Source organism: Panthera leo, chromosome E1, assembly GCF_018350215.1.
Source record: "Panthera leo isolate Ple1 chromosome E1, P.leo_Ple1_pat1.1, whole genome shotgun sequence".
In the NCBI taxonomy this organism is placed as follows: domain Eukaryota; kingdom Metazoa; phylum Chordata; class Mammalia; order Carnivora; family Felidae; genus Panthera; species Panthera leo.
The window spans coordinates 12,033,128-12,052,104 of NC_056692.1; the positions used below are offsets into that span (position 1 = coordinate 12,033,128).

An 18,977-nucleotide genomic window follows, 5' to 3' on the forward strand; every position below is an offset into this window, starting at 1 on the left:
TGAATAAGACGCTACAAAAAGGGACAAAGAACAAAAAATGAGCCCCGAGAAACCAAAAATATGGTAACTGACATAAGAATCTGAATGAAAATAAGAAAACAGGACATTATCTGGAATAAGAAACAAAAGGGTTTAAGGCAAGGTTAATGGAATCTCAGGCATAACAAAGCAATGCAAGAAGACAGTAAAACTTGAGACTCCATCCAAAAGAACCGACAGCCACATAGGAGTTCTAGAGGCAAAGACCAAGAAAAATGAAGCAAAGGAAACCACCGGAGGAAAAAAATACAAAACAACTTTCTGGACCAGAAGGACAGAACTTTCCATGTTGAAAGGTACACAGGCTTCTAGTTCAATGAAAGAAAACAGATCCATACACCAAGGTATATCTTCATGAAATTTTAGAACTCAAGAGATAACAAGAAACCTTCGAGGTTTTCAGAGAGAAAATGCCTCCGTTTACAAAGGATCAGGAATCAAATCCTTCGTACATGAGCTTCTCAACAGCGAAGATCTACAAGTTAAAGACAAAGAACAGTGCCTTCAAAATTCCAAGGGAAGATTATTTCCGGCCTAACACTCCACAGCCAGTCCAGCCACCAATCAAGAGTGTGGGCAGGAAAGGCATTTTTAGACATGCAGAGTCTCAAAACTCAAAAGGCTTCACCGAACACAGAATGAAGCAAAAGAGAACGATCTAAGAAACTTAGGAGCAGGAAGAAGGGAATTCCCAGGATGATGGAAGGCAAGTCCCAGGTCAAGAGCTATGCAGCAGGCCCGGAGAAGAGCCAGTCCAAATTGGAACAAGAGGATAGACGGCTCCATGCAAAATGGTACCAGGACACGAAAGAAAAGAAAGAAAAGAACAGAACCATTGCACTAGGTACTTGCCCACACCAAAAGGAGTTTTATAGTTCCGGTGGGAAGTTTAGGGTTCAACTAAGATTATACAGACAATCAAATGAAGGGGGAGGGTGGCAATTATTAACTGTGAGAAAAGCCAAATACAAGGAAATAAATATAATCATGGTTTACTACCTGGCTTGAATGTGCATACTTTTCACATTTCCTAATAGTTTAAGCCCTACTGATTTCACCCTCCTACCTAATTTAACTGTACAGAAGGAAGGAAGGAAGGAAGGAAGGAAGGAAGGAAGGAAGGAAGGAAAGAAGGAAAGAAGGAAGGAAGGAAGGAAGGATGAGAGAAGATGTGAGAGTCTGCATGTGCCTGCACATACGTGTGCACACGTGTGGCAAAGCCATGCACGTGAGAGAACTAAATCCTATCTCATGGTGTGCACAATCAACAGAGAATACCTTTAAAAATTCAAGAAATAGCAGTATAAATGTGTTATTCGCAAACACAAAAGTCAGCACTAGAATCCTCAAGCTACGGGAATTGGAAATGGCCTCCTCTGGGAACAGGCTCAAGGGTAAGGAGGAATAGAGCAGAGTAACACTCTTGTATTTTAAGTATCATGGTTACATATTTGGCTTTCTAAACTATGTACTTATATTATTTTGAAAAGAAATTAAAGCTCCCGTGATACCTTAAAAATTCCCTCCTGGCCCATTTTCAGCTGTCAGGTATATCAGAGAACACAGTAAGACCCCCAGGTAAATACTGAACTGTAGGAAATGGATACAGAACCCTCTGAAATACTGCCTCTCTATCACACCAACGAGAAAATAACTTCCACAGATCTGGGAGATCGACTCCCCAGGGCCCTCAAATCGAGCAGGCAGCTCTGGACACAACTTCTCTTTAGGATGCGTTCATAGATCATCTTCTCGTTGGGCAAGGCCACTGAAAAGAAAAGACTGTTCCTCCTAAGTCAAGGAGCTCAAATAGGGCATTTGCTGGAGGAGAGTTTACCTGCTGCCCACAGGAGTTATGGAAAGATCATCTCTCAGGTTGTTAACAGTTTCAACACTTGATTTGGGGCTTTCATACAGTTTAAACCAAATAACTGGATGTGTTCTAGGCAAATGCTTTTCTCCCAGATGGGAAAGAGCTAACAATATGTGGAGGGAACCAGCGTGGCCAAAACTGTGACCAGGCTATCAGAAGTTCATACGTGCTATTAAATTAAAAGACTAAAGGTTCAATACAGAAGACCTCTCCCGTCTTCCATCCCTCACATCATTGCACAGGCCACCCTTACAGCCTCCCTTTGGAACAAACACCTGTGACCTCCCCAATGGTTAGTGAACGGACGAACGAACAAATGGAAGAGATACGTGCTTCCACGTCCATTCCTTTCTGCAGATAATTGGGCCTTCCTTTCCCTCTGGGCACTGGTGGCGGCCCTCCCCTGGCCTGGCTGAGCACTGCTCTGCTTGCCTCCAGAGGCCACAGCAGTAGGACGAGGAGTCTCATCCAAAGAAGACATCCTGACATCCATCAACGTCACCTACATGAACTTGTGTCTTTCCCTACAGGGCCTACGAAGAAAAAAAGATAAACGTGGCTAAGTGACCCTATGAGGAAATGTTCACTCCTCTTTCCCTACTTTGGAAAGGCAGGACTTATGTTTATTTCAGTAACAGAAAGGCAGCTAAGAAGCTGGGCACAGTGATCTGATCCAGTGGGCCAACAGAAACAAATGAAGAGAAACAAAGAAACATCAGGTGAAACCTTTGAGAATTCCCACCAGCCATGCTCTGACCTCTCCATGCCCAACTTTCACCCTGGTAAGACAGAGAGAAGAGAAGGGTTAGAGACGTGCCCCTTTCTAGACCTAGTGCCTGAGGACAAACAGGGCTGTTGTTTGTGTCAAATACATGACGTGAACTGGTGTGTGTCTGACACGGAGTCAGAGTAGTTACCCTTTTTCTGATCATTTAACATGCACTTTCCATACGATCATAACAAGTCTCAGCATAGGAAGCAGAGAAGGTTAAGTCTGGCGACACGGACAATGTCAGTTGAGAACGGGGGACCGAGCGTCTGCCACAGTTTGCCTTGTAACGCTGCCTATCCTCAGAGGAGGGACAGAGATGCCTTGGAGGATATGCTGGAAGAAAGCAATGAGATTGATTATGGGCCATCTGAGAGAGCCCAAGAGAGTGAGGGAGTGAGAGAGAAGCCCATGCCAGGCAGGACCCGGTGGGGTGTTCGGGTTATTTCTTTCTGAGGGCTCTGGTCTGAATCTCAGCCCTGCACCTGCCCTCTCCCAGTGCAGCAGCCACATGTCAGCATGGAGCCACATGTCAGCACGAAACAGCCAAACCCCATCTTCAAGGATACTTTGACTGCAGTTGGCTCTCCCCAGTGTCGATGTTGATGTAGAAACCCGGCCCAGGCAAACTTGGGCCGGGGCTATTTTCCTAACCTTTCCTCATTAGAGCATGGATTGTGCTCTCTTCTCCATCTTGGAATGGAGTCCCTAAAATATAAGAAACCTGACGTGTTCTCTCGCACGTGCTGCCATTCTGCTACCCCAAAGCCCAGGTCCATCCTACTGCCAATCTCCTGGTTCTTCCCCATCTTTGTTTCCTGAGCTTTTCCAAGGCTGGAAGCCCTAGTGGCTTCCTCAGCCGGGTGCCCGACCAACCGATTGCATGACCCCGGATGAGGCGGGTCCATTCCTCCCACAATTACTGAGGGCTTACTACAGATGCAAGGGCTTGCTGGTACAGAAAATAAGGAAGTGTGTCTGTTTCTCAGTAGCTCATAGCTCGTTAAGGACCCCACTCTGTTCGCACACAATCCCAACTCTAGGCAGTGAGAACCACTGCATGGAGGCAGAGATGTGTCCCTGTAACCTACCGGTGAGTGACTGAAGTGGGTGACTCCTCTTCCCCTCCGGCTTTCAATTGCCTCATCTTTCAAAGGCCTGAGGGCTAAACTCGAGGATGTCTCCGAGGACCCTCCCAACACCACACTACACCCACCATTCCCCTGGTCCCTTCAGATGCAGCCAGGGCGCCCCCCTGCGTTGCTGGGACCAGAATACGTGCCCATGCAGTCGGGTCTCCTGAGAATGCACTAGAAGTCAGGACCAGGCGCGCCCTCCACACCCAGGCGTAAGTAAATCTCGCTCCACCCCAGTGGGTTCTTCGGACATTAGCTGCCTTAGGGGAATGAGGAAAAGAGGTGGCCTAGCCCTCTACTGCCCCTTGTCACTTCTCTGCACCAGCCGGGTACGCGGTGTGTCAACAGGTGCTAGTAATCCACCAGCCTTAGCACCAATCACACGACAAAAGTGTAAAGGCTTCTGCTATCATTTATCCTGCCATACCAGAGCTCTTCAAACATTAACCAGGCAAAGCTCTGGAATCCCCGAGCCAGTAGGGGTGTCTGGGCCCCAGCTCAGTGACGGGAACTCAGCCAGAACAGCTCCACCCACCGGGCCTTCGACCCATGACTTGATGCACGAAGCTCAGCTCTCTTGGGGGAAAAAACCTTACCCTTGGGCCAGTTACTGCCCTCTCCACGGACCACGTGAAGGATTCAATGCGAACCCGGGGAGAACAGCTAGCACCGTGGCAACGTGATTTTTCACCTCTGCATTTATCACAGAGGCTGGCTTGTTCCAAAAGAAGGTATGTGGCTACCTGAAGGAAGTGAACCTCAGGCTCCCGCCCCAGCCACAGCCACCATGCCCTCGGACAGACAGCCAGACGCCACCGAGAAGCATCTGTGCACGCAGATTTCCGGCTGGGGCCCGTGCACCGCAAAGCGCCGTCAGCCACCGTGCATCTTCACTGGTTGACGGGAAGACAGCTCCAAGTCTCACCAGCGGGTTCAGAGGAAGAAAAGCCAATGACTCGTATTAGACTTTGAAGGGCATCCCATCCACCTCCCTCCCACCCAGGCAAAGGTACAAACAGAAGCCCAAAAAGGTTACCTGACAAGGGACGGAGACCAAGTTAAACAGAAGCTGGGCTGGAATCCCGGCCTCGGAATCATGCCTCGCGACCCTCAAGGCGAGGTGCGCCCATGTGGCTAGAAGTGGGGCACAAATGGGACCGTACAAAGTCCTTCAAGGCGTCCGTGGCTTTGGGGAGTTGCGGTCCTCCCCCACCCGCACTCCCGCACCTTAGTGTGCCACGGGGCTTGGTAAGCAACAGGACATTCGTTGGAAGTCAACAAAACCAGTCTTGCCACCAGGATGCACACTCCTTAGGAACAGCGCGGAGATTCTCCTCTCCCTCCCCACTCCCCGCGGGCCGTGCCACGTGTAGCGCCTTCCACTCTGAGGGGCTCATCTCGTCTCCAGAACCGACTCGAGTCAGAGCAACCGCCAGAGCTCCGCAATGCTAGTCTCCACGCTGCCACGACCCAGGCAGAGTCACTTCTCCGTCACCCGCTCTGTTGGAAGGGCTGGTCCTTCCAGGCCCTTCCCTACCCTGACATCTACTACTGACTGACTCTGAAAACAGACACGTGACACTCGCTGGGGCCCGTGACATCAGGGACAGTCTCTGGTGGCGCCATCTTTTCCTTTCCTCCTCTATGTCCTGCCTTTCCTCCTCTTCCATTCCCAGTGCCTCCGTGTCATGCCTGCCTGCCAGTGGCCCCCGTGAGCAGTGCCGAGCCTGGCCCAGACCAGAGCTGGGAGGAGAAGACCGGGGGGGGGGGTGGGCGCGGATAACAATGCGAAGAGGAAGCAGCCATATGCCCTGATTACTCGGAAGTCATTCTTCTGCCAGGAAGGGGGGAGCCCTCCCCACCATCTCTCAGCCTGGTCTAGGTGACGCCACTCCGCCCTGCAGACCCGGGCCAGCTCATTTCTCCGGTGAAACCTTCCAGGTGGAGTCAGCTCGCCCTCCCCTGTTCCCAGACACTTTGTGATAGCTTCCATTATCATACCCTCTGTGTCGGTTGAGTAATGGCCCCCAAAGACAACCGTGTCCCAATCCCCAGAACCTGTGCATGTGACTTTAGATAACAACAGGGACTCTGCAGGTGTGATTAAGGCAAAGATCTTGAGATGGTAGAGGAATCGCTTATCTGGAGGGCCCAATGTCATCACAAGTGTCGTCTAAGACAGAGGCAGCCGGAGATGTGACAAAGAGGAGAAGGAGATGTGACAACAGAAGCCAGAAGCAGCAGTGACCGAGGAAGGGGCCACAGGCTGAGGAACGCAGGCAGCCCCCGGCATCTGAAAAGAAAACGACACGGATTCTCCCCTGGAGCCTCCAGAAAGAACCAGCTCTGCTCAGAGAAATGGATTCTGGACTCCTGACCTCCAGAACAGTAAGAGAAAGAATCTGTGTTGTTTTCAGCCACTAGGTTAGTGGTGACTTGTTATGGCAGCCGCAGGCAACTAACACCCGCCATGTTACGTATCATTATCAGTCGTCCCCTTCATTCCCAGAATGAAAGCACCTTGGAGTTCACTTCTGACACACTTTAGGCACTCAACAGATGTCTAAGAATGAATGACTCATCAACATGCACATGCACAAGGCCTGGACCAGCCCTTGTGAAGGATGCCCCTTCCTTAAGATCCTCCACCTGCCTGCCTACTACGGCTCCTGTGATTTCACCAGTGGAAACACTCCCTGGCTTCAGAGAGTTCTCCCACCATAAAGAATATGCCCTTCCTTTCCCTTCCCTTCCCTTCCCTGCAGAGGAAAAGATTCTTCTGGAAAAGTGTTTTGTGGAGAGAAGGGAGGGCAGGAGAGATTAAGACCCACACACGTTAAGCTGCCTACCCACAACTAATACTTTAAGTGGCTTGGCTTACCAGGACAGCATTGCCCATGTCCCAGGGAGTCCAAAGCAAAACACTCAGTCAGGGAGAGCGGGTGCAGGGGCAGCAGGGTCCTAACCGGGGCGGGGTAGAGTATGAGGGCCCGAGAGGTAAGGGTGCCGGGACTTGGCCCCTGGAGAACTCTGCGGCCTGGCTTCGCGCTACCCAGCCCCACGTGTGCATGTGTGTGTGAGCACCACATGTGCACATGTAAACATACTAGTACGACTCGCTTGGCCTTGTTTTCTCAACCCCAAATGTTTTCTGTTGCTAACTTCTATAAAATGTCTCTTTTTCGACAGTTCTTTCCCTGCTGCTACTTAATTAGTTCCCTAACCAATTACTCCAAGCTGTTCGCTTTCCTAATACCCAAAGTCATTTCTCTCTCTGCGGGAGGGAGCCACCCAGCCCGTTATCACAGACTCGCCGCAGGCCAGCCGCAGCTGCCGCAGAGAAGTCCGCCCACAGCTCTGAAGATCTCCAATAGGGGTGCCGATCACAGCCCATCCTCGGTCGCTATCCTGGCGCAGAGGAAGGGCCACAGAGATCCCCGTGCACACTCCACAGAGGTGCTGCTCCCACCCCTCCTCCTGTCACTGAAAGAGCTGTGCACACACAAAGGGCTGGGCAGATGGCACCCAAGTGGACAACGGGACATAAAACCATATTCGGCCACCTCTGTTAATGAATCATGGGTATCCAGAAGCCTTCTCGCTCAGTACCTGCGGGCGCACTGGGGGAGGCACAGAGAACGTGGGTACCTCATAATGGCTCATGGACACTGAATACAGGCAGGCAGCTAATCACTATCTTGCCGCCCTTGACTCACCACTCATGTGACTGGGAAGGAAGGTAAGCACACTGGACGGTCCCAGTGAGACAGAAAGGCACTCGTTGGATAACCCGAGGTCACCAAATCCTCAGTGCTGTGTGAAAGTCAAAGATGGCGGGCACTCCGTGGGAAGCCTTCTTAAAATCTTTACAACAGTGGGGCGCATGGGTGGCTCAGTCAGTTAAGCGACTGACTTTGGCTCAGGTCATGATCTCATGGTTTGTGAGTTCGAGCCCTGGGTCGGGCTCTGTGCGGACGGCTCAGAGCTTGGAGCCTGCTTCAGATTCTGTGTCTCCTTCTCTCTCTGCCCCTCCCCTGCTCACGCTCTGTCTCTCTCTCAAAAATAAATAAATATTAAACAATTTTTGTTTTTCTAAATTTTAAATGTTCACAACAGAGAATCAAGCACTGGAGTCAAGACAGTAGACCCATTTACCACACAGTCAGCTTGTCCCATCCCTAGGTATGTTATTTAATGTCCTGTCTGTGCGGGCAAATACCAGGCCCTGTTTTGAGGTGCTCACTGACCTAGAGAGGGAGACCGACGTGGCAGAAGTGTCTCAGGGATCAGGGACAGAGGAAGGAGGATTACATGTGACCTGGACCCATGTGGGAGTGGTACCTGTGTCTTCTCTTGGTTCTTGCAAATAATTCAGGGTTACCTGCAGCAACCCCCTACTGCACCTGGCAAGGATTTCTTTGTTCCCATCTCCTTAACCCTCTTTACCCACTCATTCCTGCATGTTCTCTCTTTGCTCTACAAGGCTTCAGCCATCCATGTGAAAGATTCTAACTCCCCACCCCACACTTAGGCCCCTGTATGTAAAACAGCCCTCCCCCCCCCCCACCTCCCCCACTCCCAAAGGGCAGCCCATAGGCCACCGATCAGGACCAGGCAATCAGAACCTGGCTGCTTACCGCACACCTACTGGTTGAGTCCCCAAGGTCAAGATTGTTAACCCCCTCCCTTGGGTTTCCCCACCATAAAATGGAGGTCTGGACCGGGTCATCTCCTGAAACCCGTCTGCTATAACAGAGTCTGCTCTGTTCTTTATCCAAATAGCCCCACGGTTAACCACTGGTGGCTTTCATGCCCCAGCTGCTCTGTATGCGAGATATGTCACCCGGGCCAACATACAGAGTTGTAAATGACAAGAAATGACAAGAAAAAGCTACCAGAGGCAGAATGCTGCACTTTGCAATAATGCCAGGCTCAGATGTCTTAACAAGCCCGTGTTCCCAAACTCCTCCCCAACTTACTTTAAAAGGAAAGGAGGGGAGGGTCTTAAATTTGGTCCCCGGTTTCATTTCCATTTGTCCTAAAGGTCCCAGAGAGACACAAAGAAAAGGTCCCTGCATCTACATGCTTCTTGCTAGTGGGTGAAGTCGTGTGCATCACAGTAAGTCAAACAAAAGGAAAAATGGCATGTGGCACTTGTCAGCTTCACCACTGACCCCTGAACTTTGACAACAGGATTCAGCTGGGAAGAGTTCCCAGTCCCACCTGGGTGAAAGTGAGTCATTCCCTGCTCACTCACTTTCACGTTTCGTAACATCCACTTCCTGCAGGAAGCCCAGAGGCCAAGCACAGAGGGCCCTCTTATGACCCATCCCTCACCCTGTCATCCACTCCCTGCCACCAAGGGACACAAATTCCACCAGGACTAATGCCTCACCTTCCAGCCAAGGGACTGTTACAGTATCACTCCCAAAAAGCTGAAAATTGTTTTTTGGTTGTCGAGACGAAGTAAAGATGGGATAAGGGACACATCAAAGACCCCCGTGTCCAGAAAGCTAAAGCAGGCGGGGGTAAAACACCTCCACACCCCGGAATCACCTTGTACACAGCCCAGGCTGTGCCCAGCCCGACAGCCAGCAGGCCGGGCCCTGCCCCTCCCCTCCCCTCCCCTGCCCGTCTCCCCGTTACTTTCTACTTCTTGCAAATGTCAGCCCCAACACGGGCCCCAAAGTTAACCTAGAAAGGGGAGTCCTATTCACACATCAGCCCACATTAGCAAAACACTATTTTTGCAAAACACTATTTTAAAAAGTCCATTATTTTGGAAAAATAAGTTAATTATGTGGTCAAGGCAAGAAGAGGTGCCTGGCCTGTGTAGGCAACGAGGCCTAGGCCTTCACGCACCTGGATAATTCTGCCACAGGAGGTCCGTCCAGTCACAGCATATTCTTCAGTATGGCTCGGGGGGGCTGGTGAAGAAGGGGTTGGGATTATCTCACAACTTTAACTGACAAGGCAGCAAACTGCATCCGTTCTAAATGCTGCAGTGAGGTTCTCTGCGGAACTGCACTTCAATTCAGAGCTCTCCCAACCGCGTATGACAGTGGCCAGAGACCTCAGCGGAACCTGCTGCATCTGTAGGGCCTCAGGGCTTGCTTCCCCTCCCAACGGCTCCCCATCTTGCTCCAGAGGCTGGGTAGGGAAACCCTTCCAAGTTCACGGTCGGTTTCTGAAAGTGCCTGTATTACCACAGCGAGCACGGGACTAGCAAAGAGCAGCTGAGCAGAGGAGGGGAAGGAGGGAAACACAGGCTGGCTGAGGCCCCGAAACCCTCATGAGGTTCCTGCGGAGGGAAAAGGGGCAGGGAGGAGGGCCCCGCTCAAGGCCGCTCAGCCAGAAACAGAGGAAGGAGATTAAAACCCACATTTACTGGACTCCTAAACCAACACCCTCCTTGCATCCTTCAGGCTCCTGGCACCCAGACACAGCAGGCCTGCCTCTCCGTTCCCTGGAAGCGGAAACCTTGTGGAAAAGAACGAAGGCCAAAGCAAGGCTGAACGCGTGATCTCAGATTCAAAAGTCAATCGAAAAGCATGGGACTAATGCACACAATACCTTCCCAGGTTTGCCGTCTCAGCCCTACCCCTTGAACATGAGGGTTCCCTGCATCTGAGGAAGCTTCTCTGCCTCTGGGCACAGGCACAGGGAGGCACCCTTCACTCTTCTGACCCTACACCTCTCCAACGGACATTCATTCACCAGGACCGCAGGCCTGAAGTTACTTTAGCTCGACTGGCTTGAACACACAAGGGAAACTACTCTCGCCGCCAGTTTATGGCTACAGACAGACTCGAGGGGTGGGAAGGATGCCGAGGGCCCAGCCTGGCCCTCAGCCAGCACCATTACCCTCCCCCATTCAGGCAGCAGCTGCCGGAGAGTCGGCCGTGGCCAGACACAGGGAAGGACGGGACCGGATGGGACCGCCGGGGAAAAGACACCATCATTCTCCCAGAAGGTGGCTCACCTGTTGACAAATCCCAGTTCCGTCACTCAGAAGTTGAGCGACCCCACCATATGCCTGGGCCTCAGTTTTTCCGTCTGTGAAATGGACACAACAGTATCTATCAAGGGAGTGTCATGAGGAAGACATCAGAGATCCTGCCTGAAGAGCCAACACACACGCAGCACTGGGCCAAGCACGCTGTGCCTCCCCGATCTCCATGACAAGCAGGAAGGTGGCCAACATCCTCTCTCTCCTTTCAGAAGACTTCTCTGACCCTCCAAACCACCATGACCCCGAACAGTGTGCACATCGTGGCTTTGCTTTGATGTTCAATCTTCCCGTGTTCACGGAGGGGTCCCAACAGACTGCGTGAGGTTCACCACGAGGGGGACCTCCTTTCGGCCACGTGTTCTTCCCCTGCAGCTTGCCTTGGATACAAGAGCCGCCGCGGTCACCAACGGATCGGACACATCAGCCCTTCTCTGCCTCGGAAAGCTCCAAGCGAGGAAGAAACAAAGCCAGAGCCTACAGAGGAGGGTCTCGAGCGTTAGGGCTTCCTAAGCATCACAAGCAGGGGTTATTTAAACTCTGGAAGGCTGGGCCTTGCCCTCAGAAGATTCTCATGCAGGGGAACACCTGGAAAAATATGCGATGGGGGACAGAACAAAAGAACCTCAGAGACAGTTCCTAAAGACAGTAGGGCCAAGCTGTGACGCCCCTCTTCCACACTCTCCTATGGCCCTGGGCAGCTGCCCACCATTCAGGGCACATGACACAACCCCAAAGTAGGTGAGATCTGACAAGAACCAAGTGGGCAAAGGTCCCGAGATCAAAGCAAGCTCCGGGATTCTGACAGGAGGCAAACCCTTACCGAGGAGCCGGGATCCTACCCCGTTAGCACTTGGCATCTGCGGAAGAATGCTCTCACCAAGCTCACCTCGTGACACAGAGACAGATACTCTGAGCACAGACACCCCAGAGCCACTTCTCTGGCCGGACCTCTGCATTCTGTGGGATGGACAAACCCACGGCCGCCCCTGAAAAGGGCACGTCTCCAAGGACCAGAAGTGTTTTCCCTACGATGCCTAAGGATGTGAACGAAGCTAAGGGTCCTCGGCAGCGCAGCCCCTAAGAGTCGCGCAGCTCCGGTCCGTCCTGACTCTCAAGGCAGAGGATGGCGAGGTGCCCCACGAAGTGAAAGGCAACGACCCTCAGTACCACACGCTCGCCACGGAAGCGGAGCTACGCTCCCTCTACGGCGTCCCCGCGGGAGGAACCCGGGGTCCGTTTGCTCCAGAGCCCAGACGGTTCAAGAGCATGAGACCAGCAGAACTTTTAAAACAAGGAGATTCTGACACCTGCTCCAACGCGGACCAACCTCAAAGACTTTATGCTCAGTGACATCAGCCAGACACGGAAGGACCAATACTGTAGGACTCCACCTGTATTAGGTACACAGAGTCGTCAAAATCAAAAAGCAGAAAGGGGGTTGCCAGCGGCCAGGGGGCAGAGAGGCTGGGGAGTCAGCGCCACGTGGGGCAGAGTTTCGGGGCTCTGCAGACGAGTGGGGCTGCCAGCCGCACAACAGTGGAGTCTGCTTGACCACACAGCACCACACTCTTAAAGACGACTGGAACAGGAGGTATTGTTATACATAGCTGATAACTTAAAAACAAAACAAAAGAACCTTACACCGTCTTTTTGGCCTGGCTTCTAGGAGCTAAAAGCAAGAGGATATGAAGGCAAGAGAGCAGACCACAGCTCAGCAGGTACGGTGCCAACAGAGCCCTAGAGCCACACGGCCCGGCGCGTTCCACCGCAAAACTGGAGGCCCTGCCGTCGAGCAGGACTTGGTGCTTCCCTGAGAAACCTTCCAGTGGGTGACCTTTGGGCTCCGACGAAACCAGTACCTGAGCTTTACGCCAGTCTCCAGAAGCTTAAGGAGACAGGGCAGAATCTGGTATGATAATGGGCAGGTTACAGAGGAAGAAACAAAAGCAGAAGAGACAGGGAGAAGTCTGGGTTTCTAGATCCTCTCCTCCGTCCACTCCTGAAACACCAGCGGCCCAGCCAAACTGCTCAGGCTCCCACTTGTCTGTGAGGCTGCCCTGAGCCCACCTCACCTCAGCTTGTGTTTGGGAAAATTTCTTTCCCTTTTTTGGGAAATGTGCCTCTCCTCCACACCCACCAGTTACAGGGTATGTGGGTGTATCGAGAAAGAAATTTCCCAAAAAAGGAAAAGTGATTCGCAAAGGTTAGCCCCATCTCAGAGCTGCCGGGCAGAGAATGGCAACAGTCAGCCCGTGGAGCGGGACTAGGCCTAACGGCTCCAGACCCAGCAGAGGTCTCAGAACGAAAGAGCCTCTGGAAGCAGCCCCTGAAGCAGGCACGGCCCCAGGGAGTACAGCCTCCCTTCTCCTCCCGGGATCTCCTGACAACCGCCATGCCCTTGTCCGTTCCAACCCAGGGGGGCCCGGGACAACCTTTCTCACACTGTTCTCTGGAGCCTTCCGGAGCGCGTTCTCCCCTCCAGTAAGAGCTGGAACACACAACACACCTCGTGCCTCTCCCGGAAGCTGGTTACTTCAACTCAACAAATATTTACTAGGCCTGTGCCACCCCAGCAAGGCCCCGGCTAGATGATGGAGACAGAGACCAAGAATTATCGAGGGCCTAGTGATGGAAAAAAAGTCACCATCTAGTTGATAAGATAACATTTAAACCAATGAAAACAAACAATAATATCGTATAAAAGTCAAGTAACAACTTGAAACAGATTGTGACTCGTGTTAAGGGGACAGGCCAGCCCTAAAATGCTATGACGTATTACAGGCAGTAGAGGAGCTCTGAGCAGGAGGGTCGAGGGGGTGGGCGGGGGGGGGGGGGGGGGGGGGGCGGGCTCGGCAGGAGCAGAAGGACCAGCAGTGGCTACAGGCTTCCCGGAGCCGGGGCCGCTGCTGTTAGAGACCAACCAACACCAAGGTGTGGCCATTATACAGCACGGTGGTCTGAGCACAGCGCAGGAAGTGGTACGTATATGCTCCCTGGGTAGCAGCTACACACATAGGCAATCTTCCTAGACCTGTGGACTCCCAATGTGCGGGGCCCCCGGCAGAAACCACTGCACTCCAGGAACAGGCCTACCCCATTCCACGTCTGGCATTTACCACACCAGCCAGCTGGCTAACACTGCCCCATTCACCTCCCCCACTCCCAGGAAATCAGACAGTGGAGTCCTTCCTCACCTCAAGAACAGGGGTGAAAAAAAAGCAAGTCAAACTTATATTTTAATTCAAAAAATAAAAAAAATTTTACACAAGCCACTGACCAGATCACCCGGGAGGGTCTCTCAGCCTTAGCACTGCTGACATTTGGGGACGGATCGTTCCCTGTTGTGAGGCCTGTCCCGTGCGTCACAGCAATCCTGGCCTCTACCCTTAGGTGTCCAGAGCAACCTGCACAGTTGCAAGAGTCGAAGATTCCAGACGTTGCCAAGTGGCCCTGAGAGGCACAGCGGTCCCCAGCTGAGGACCATGGCTCTACTTTACGTACTCTAAGAGAAACTCCCAGCACGGCTGCGTTCAGTTCAGACAAGAGCCTGCCTGCAAAGCTCTCCCGCTCCAGGTCTCAGGACCCTGCCAGCTGGGCAGAGGCAGGCGTCTAGGCATCGGGAAAGCTGACCTTTGGGTTGGGGCTCCAGGATTCTGGATTGTGCTCACTGGGGAGTGGCCAGGAAGAACAAGGCCTGATACGGACCACTGGGGTGGGAGAGGCCCCTCCAGCCCTTGCAAGATAGAGCCCACCTGCAACGGCCGCCAACGCTGACCATGGGCAGCTGGCATCTGACTGCCTCCTTCACCCAGCCTCTTGTCAATTGCAGGCCAGACGCTTTCCTGCAACTTTCCCCCAAAGCACTTTCCTAACACAACAGGGAAAACCCTCACACACCCGAGATGCTGCTTTAAAGGTATTTCAACACAACTGACACTGTCTTTTTTCACTCACAGAAATAATGCCTCTCTACTCCCTGGAGGTGCAGTGTCTCTGCAATGCCCACACTAACATTTCAACACTAAATGGCACACCAGGTCAGCCTCTTCGGCTCCAAGGTCATCTGCCAGAAAGTGGCCCATGGCCCAAAACTCAACTCTGGGCATCCCCCACAATGCCCTCTCTGTAGCCCACACTTTTCCCGGGGCTTCTTTTCCCATGTGGCTGGCACGGTCCCACCTCTGCCCCAGCGGCACGTGAAATAATACCCAACCAACATTTGGGTTGCTGGGAGACCAAAACGTACTGCAAGGTGTCAGTACTCACGGCTCACCAGCCTCAATTCTTTAGGAGCAGCTCTTGGGATGCATCATGTGCTCTCCATTTGTGCAGACACAAAGGCATCCACGGTAGCCACCCTCGCTTGGTACATGTGCAACTGAGCTGAAGGGAACAAAAGACCGTACTGGACTCCAGTAGACCTACAGAATGGTTTCCTGACCAGAATAATCGGTCTCCAAGCAAAGTCCAGGGAACTCTTTTTCAGGAGGGTTCACGGTGTAGCCCAGCCTGGATGTAAGCCCAGTGACCTCTGAGGCTCCTTCTCTACTACTGTTAGGCTTTGGGGGACTTAAGAACAAGGCAGCCAAGCACAGGGAGGACAAAGTAAACTTCAAGGCTTGCAGAAGCCCATCTCCCACCCGGGGCTACGACCTGCACGATGGCCAAGCTGGAAGAGTGCAGAGGGCAGGTCCGGGTCTGCCTCCAGGCCTGCTTACCTTTTCCCTGAAGGAAACAGGTATCCAAGTGAATCGGTTCCCCTGCTCCTTTTTCTAGTGAATTCTACCACACCCCACCGATGCTCACCTCCAATCTACTTCGGACCACAGATGCTTCCATGGCAAAAACCCTCTGGGGCCCATTACACTGTTCTAATACACTCACCAGAAAGAATGAGAAAGAAGGAACCAATGAGGCAATGGTTGATATAGAACAGGCATCATACCTGCTAATTCCATTACCTAAATATGATACCCACTAATTCAGCTGAGAAACAGAAAAGAGAAAGCATCACATCACAAATATTAGGACCCCCATTTGGAAATGGACTCACTTGTGGCCTTGTCACCCAGCTCTACTGACCACCCTAAAATCCAAATGTCCCAACAGCCTACAAGGTCCTTGGAGAGGACAGTTATCTCTGCTCACACTTCCAGGACCCTGCCCTCACTCCTGTAGCGAAAAGAAAATGAACTCTGGGTGGGATGGGAGTCAACCTATTTCACACAGTATGACCCGATTTTCCAGGACAGTCCCGGTTAAAAATGCTGCCCACATAAATGCACACAAACTCAAGTGGAACAGGAAAAGGTACTAAAATCTTCTGCCTTCAACCCTTCATAAAACTTGGAACTCAGTCATACTTTAGATTAGTTAGGAGAGACCGATCTCCGTAGAGAAAAACTCAGGCAACGTGGATGGAAAAAGAAAAGCCACAACAACTTTGCACCTGGTTGGTTTTCAGGTTTGCCTCTGGACCAAGAGCAATAAACACTCATCCAGCCCAGGAAGCAGGGAGCAAACCAGAGCCAAGCTGGTGCGCGGCAGGGCAGGAAGGAGCCCCGTGTCCTGTTTCAGCCACCAGGAGAAAACTGACCCCATGGCCAGGAGGCCCCTGAAGGTCCAACAGGACGAGACTAACTGCGGCAATGGAACTGAGAGGCAGTCCTGGGACGACAGCACGTGAACGCACATGTGCTCAACTCACACACGCATGCCCAGGGTCGGTCCCCCACCCATCCCCGCAGGCCCACAGCCTGTTCTGCTTCTCGCTAACTGGCCAAGTGGGACTCCTGTCAGCCTGGAACACAAGGACTTCCTCCCTTGCTACTCACTCTCACCTGTGACGATGCCGCCCAGCAAAGGTCTGGGTTCTCAGGGCCATCCCTCACACACACCCCAAGTTCTTCAAATTCTAGGCTCCCAAAGGAACACCCAAGCACACCGCTGTGCTCGCAGACGACCCAAGCGCAGCCGCGATGAAGGGGCCCTAAGGGAGGCGAGAGGCACGGAGTGGACGTGGAACGACACTCACCATCTCGTCCAGGGCGTAGCGCAGGAGGCCGTGCTCGTAGAGGATGAAGAACCGCCGCTGCCATTTCTGCAACGGAGCATAGAGTGGGTGGTTAGGAGGGAGTCCCTGTGCCTGACAAGCCTATGTCAGATGAATGCCGGCTCCACGCCTTTCACTTCTGGGGCAGATGGCAGGAAAAGAGGGACCCAAGGCATAAGAATGGTAATTTATTAGACAGCCAGAGGAGTCTTTTCTGTATTTCTGTATATTCTGTGTTTTCTATGTACCCAGCACAGAACTTACCACATCACGTGGTGTCAGTTTTTACTTGACGAACTGTATGGCACAGTATGGAATAACCTGAGAATGCCAGGCCCTGATCCCCCACTTCTAAAAAAAACCTAGGAAACTGCTATAAAAGGGTTGTTCCAATGACCCACAGGGAATCAGAGACAGGGAAAAGGCAGTCAGGCTCCAGTGTTCACGGAGGATAAGTGAGCAAACAAAGATCAAAAGTGAGGAGGAGGGAGACCCGTAGGAATGACTCTGATGTCCGAGGAGTGATCGATAGCAAAGGGCGCCCCTCTCCACGCTCCACCCAAAGGACAAGCCGTGGGGGCTGGCGGACCCCAAAAGCACTAACAGCAGAACAGAAAGAGCCACAACGGCCAACGCTTTCCTTCTTGTCGGGGGGAAAACATGTCCAGCACAAGAGACTCTTGGTCCCTGAACCCCAGAGATCATCATGGGGATTCATGACCTATTTTGAACATTTCAAAAAGCCCAACAAAATTCATACTTTCATCGGCAATAAGGCCACAAGAACTAAGCTACCACGCCTCTCTGCTTTGGGCCAGAATTATATCATTCGTAATAACGTTTTTCTCATCAGAAGCTGGAAATGGCAATTCTGTACGACCCAGATATCAAACAGGAAAGGGAGCTGCTCCCTGGTTACTGCAGGCATTGGAACACAGTCACCCCTGTCGTCCTTCTGCCTGGATGGCACAGGATGCCCAAATGGCCTTGCAAAGAGGACATGGAAGGCTGGTCCCATGCTGGGTATCCAGGGAGAGGCCACTTGAAATCTTCCTGAGAAACCTCTTCAAGGCTCCTATTTGGCATCTTTAAAGTCAAAACCCATACCAGAAGTCATCCTAAAGATCCCAGGCATAATGCAAGGTCTGTGGGGCACCACGGCCCCCACCCCAGAGTGTAGCATTGGGGCCAGGGGGGGCAGCAGAGATCAAGAGGCAGAGCAGAGGCTCCCTCGGGGACCAGGGGACAGGAAGGAAGAGGAGCTAGAGCAATTTACAGGGTATGGGCCGCAACACCTGGAAAAGAACACGTGGAAAAGGAAAGATGGTGTTTTAACTAGTCATCCAAAGAGGCCCCCAGGCAGAGGAACAAAGTACTGTTCGGGACAGCGTTGGTTTAATCGTCTCAGTGCTCCAGCGGACCTGGGTGCTCCCGTACTGGGCTGGGGTGCCCAGGAGAGATGGGACCAGAGCAAAGCTGGCCCTCCAGTCCCTCATCCCTTCACTAGTGCTCATCTGCTGATCCCCTCACCTGGGAGGAGAGATGAGGCAAGGAGGGAAGGAGCTAACCGGAAGCCTAATTAGCATAATGCAAATGTTTGCTGAACTGCTATTCTGCTTTTTACATTTAACTGTTTCTGGAGTCAAGCTGACCCAAGAAACAGGAGGCACCAGGTGACAGCAGCTCCTTTTCAAGGGTGGCATAACTAGGATCATGGAGACTTTTCCTGTTGGACCTACAAGTCTGCCGAATGGGGGTTCCCTGCTGATCCTGCCACCCCACGACCCATTGTTTAACTCCCCATCTCCCTTCCCCACTCCCTCGACTTGCCCCTAGAAGGGTCCCTCTGGAGCTCCTCCCACTTCGAAAATTCATTCTGAGAACCTTACCCGAGACCGATGTACTGGATTGTCAAAGTCAGTCCCATCTGGAGCCAGGAGCAGCCAGCCACCATAAATAGGTTTTGCCTGGAGGAGAAAAAAGAGGGCAGAGGTCATCAGTGCCTTGGACCGGAGAGAGAACAGGTTCAGTGGTCAAGCTGAAGATAAGCACTCACTGAAACCAGAAGTCACCCCTGCTTAGCACACACCAGGCAT

At 52.3% G+C, this 18,977-nt stretch overlaps 1 protein-coding gene across 3 annotated transcripts in view; it reads right to left on the minus strand.

Moving 5' to 3' along the window:
* Nucleotides 1-18,977, minus strand: part of LOC122206718 (myosin phosphatase Rho interacting protein) — a 154,106-nt gene that overhangs the window by 101,868 nt on the left and 33,261 nt on the right. For all 3 annotated transcript variants that reach the window (XM_042916158.1, XM_042916160.1, XM_042916159.1), the window contains exons 2-3: nucleotides 18,771-18,848; nucleotides 16,864-16,929 (exon numbers count right to left, since the gene is read on the minus strand). In XM_042916158.1, the coding sequence (XP_042772092.1) occupies nucleotides 16,864-16,929; nucleotides 18,771-18,848 (144 nt within the window). The remainder of the gene's footprint in view (nucleotides 1-16,863; nucleotides 16,930-18,770; nucleotides 18,849-18,977) is intronic.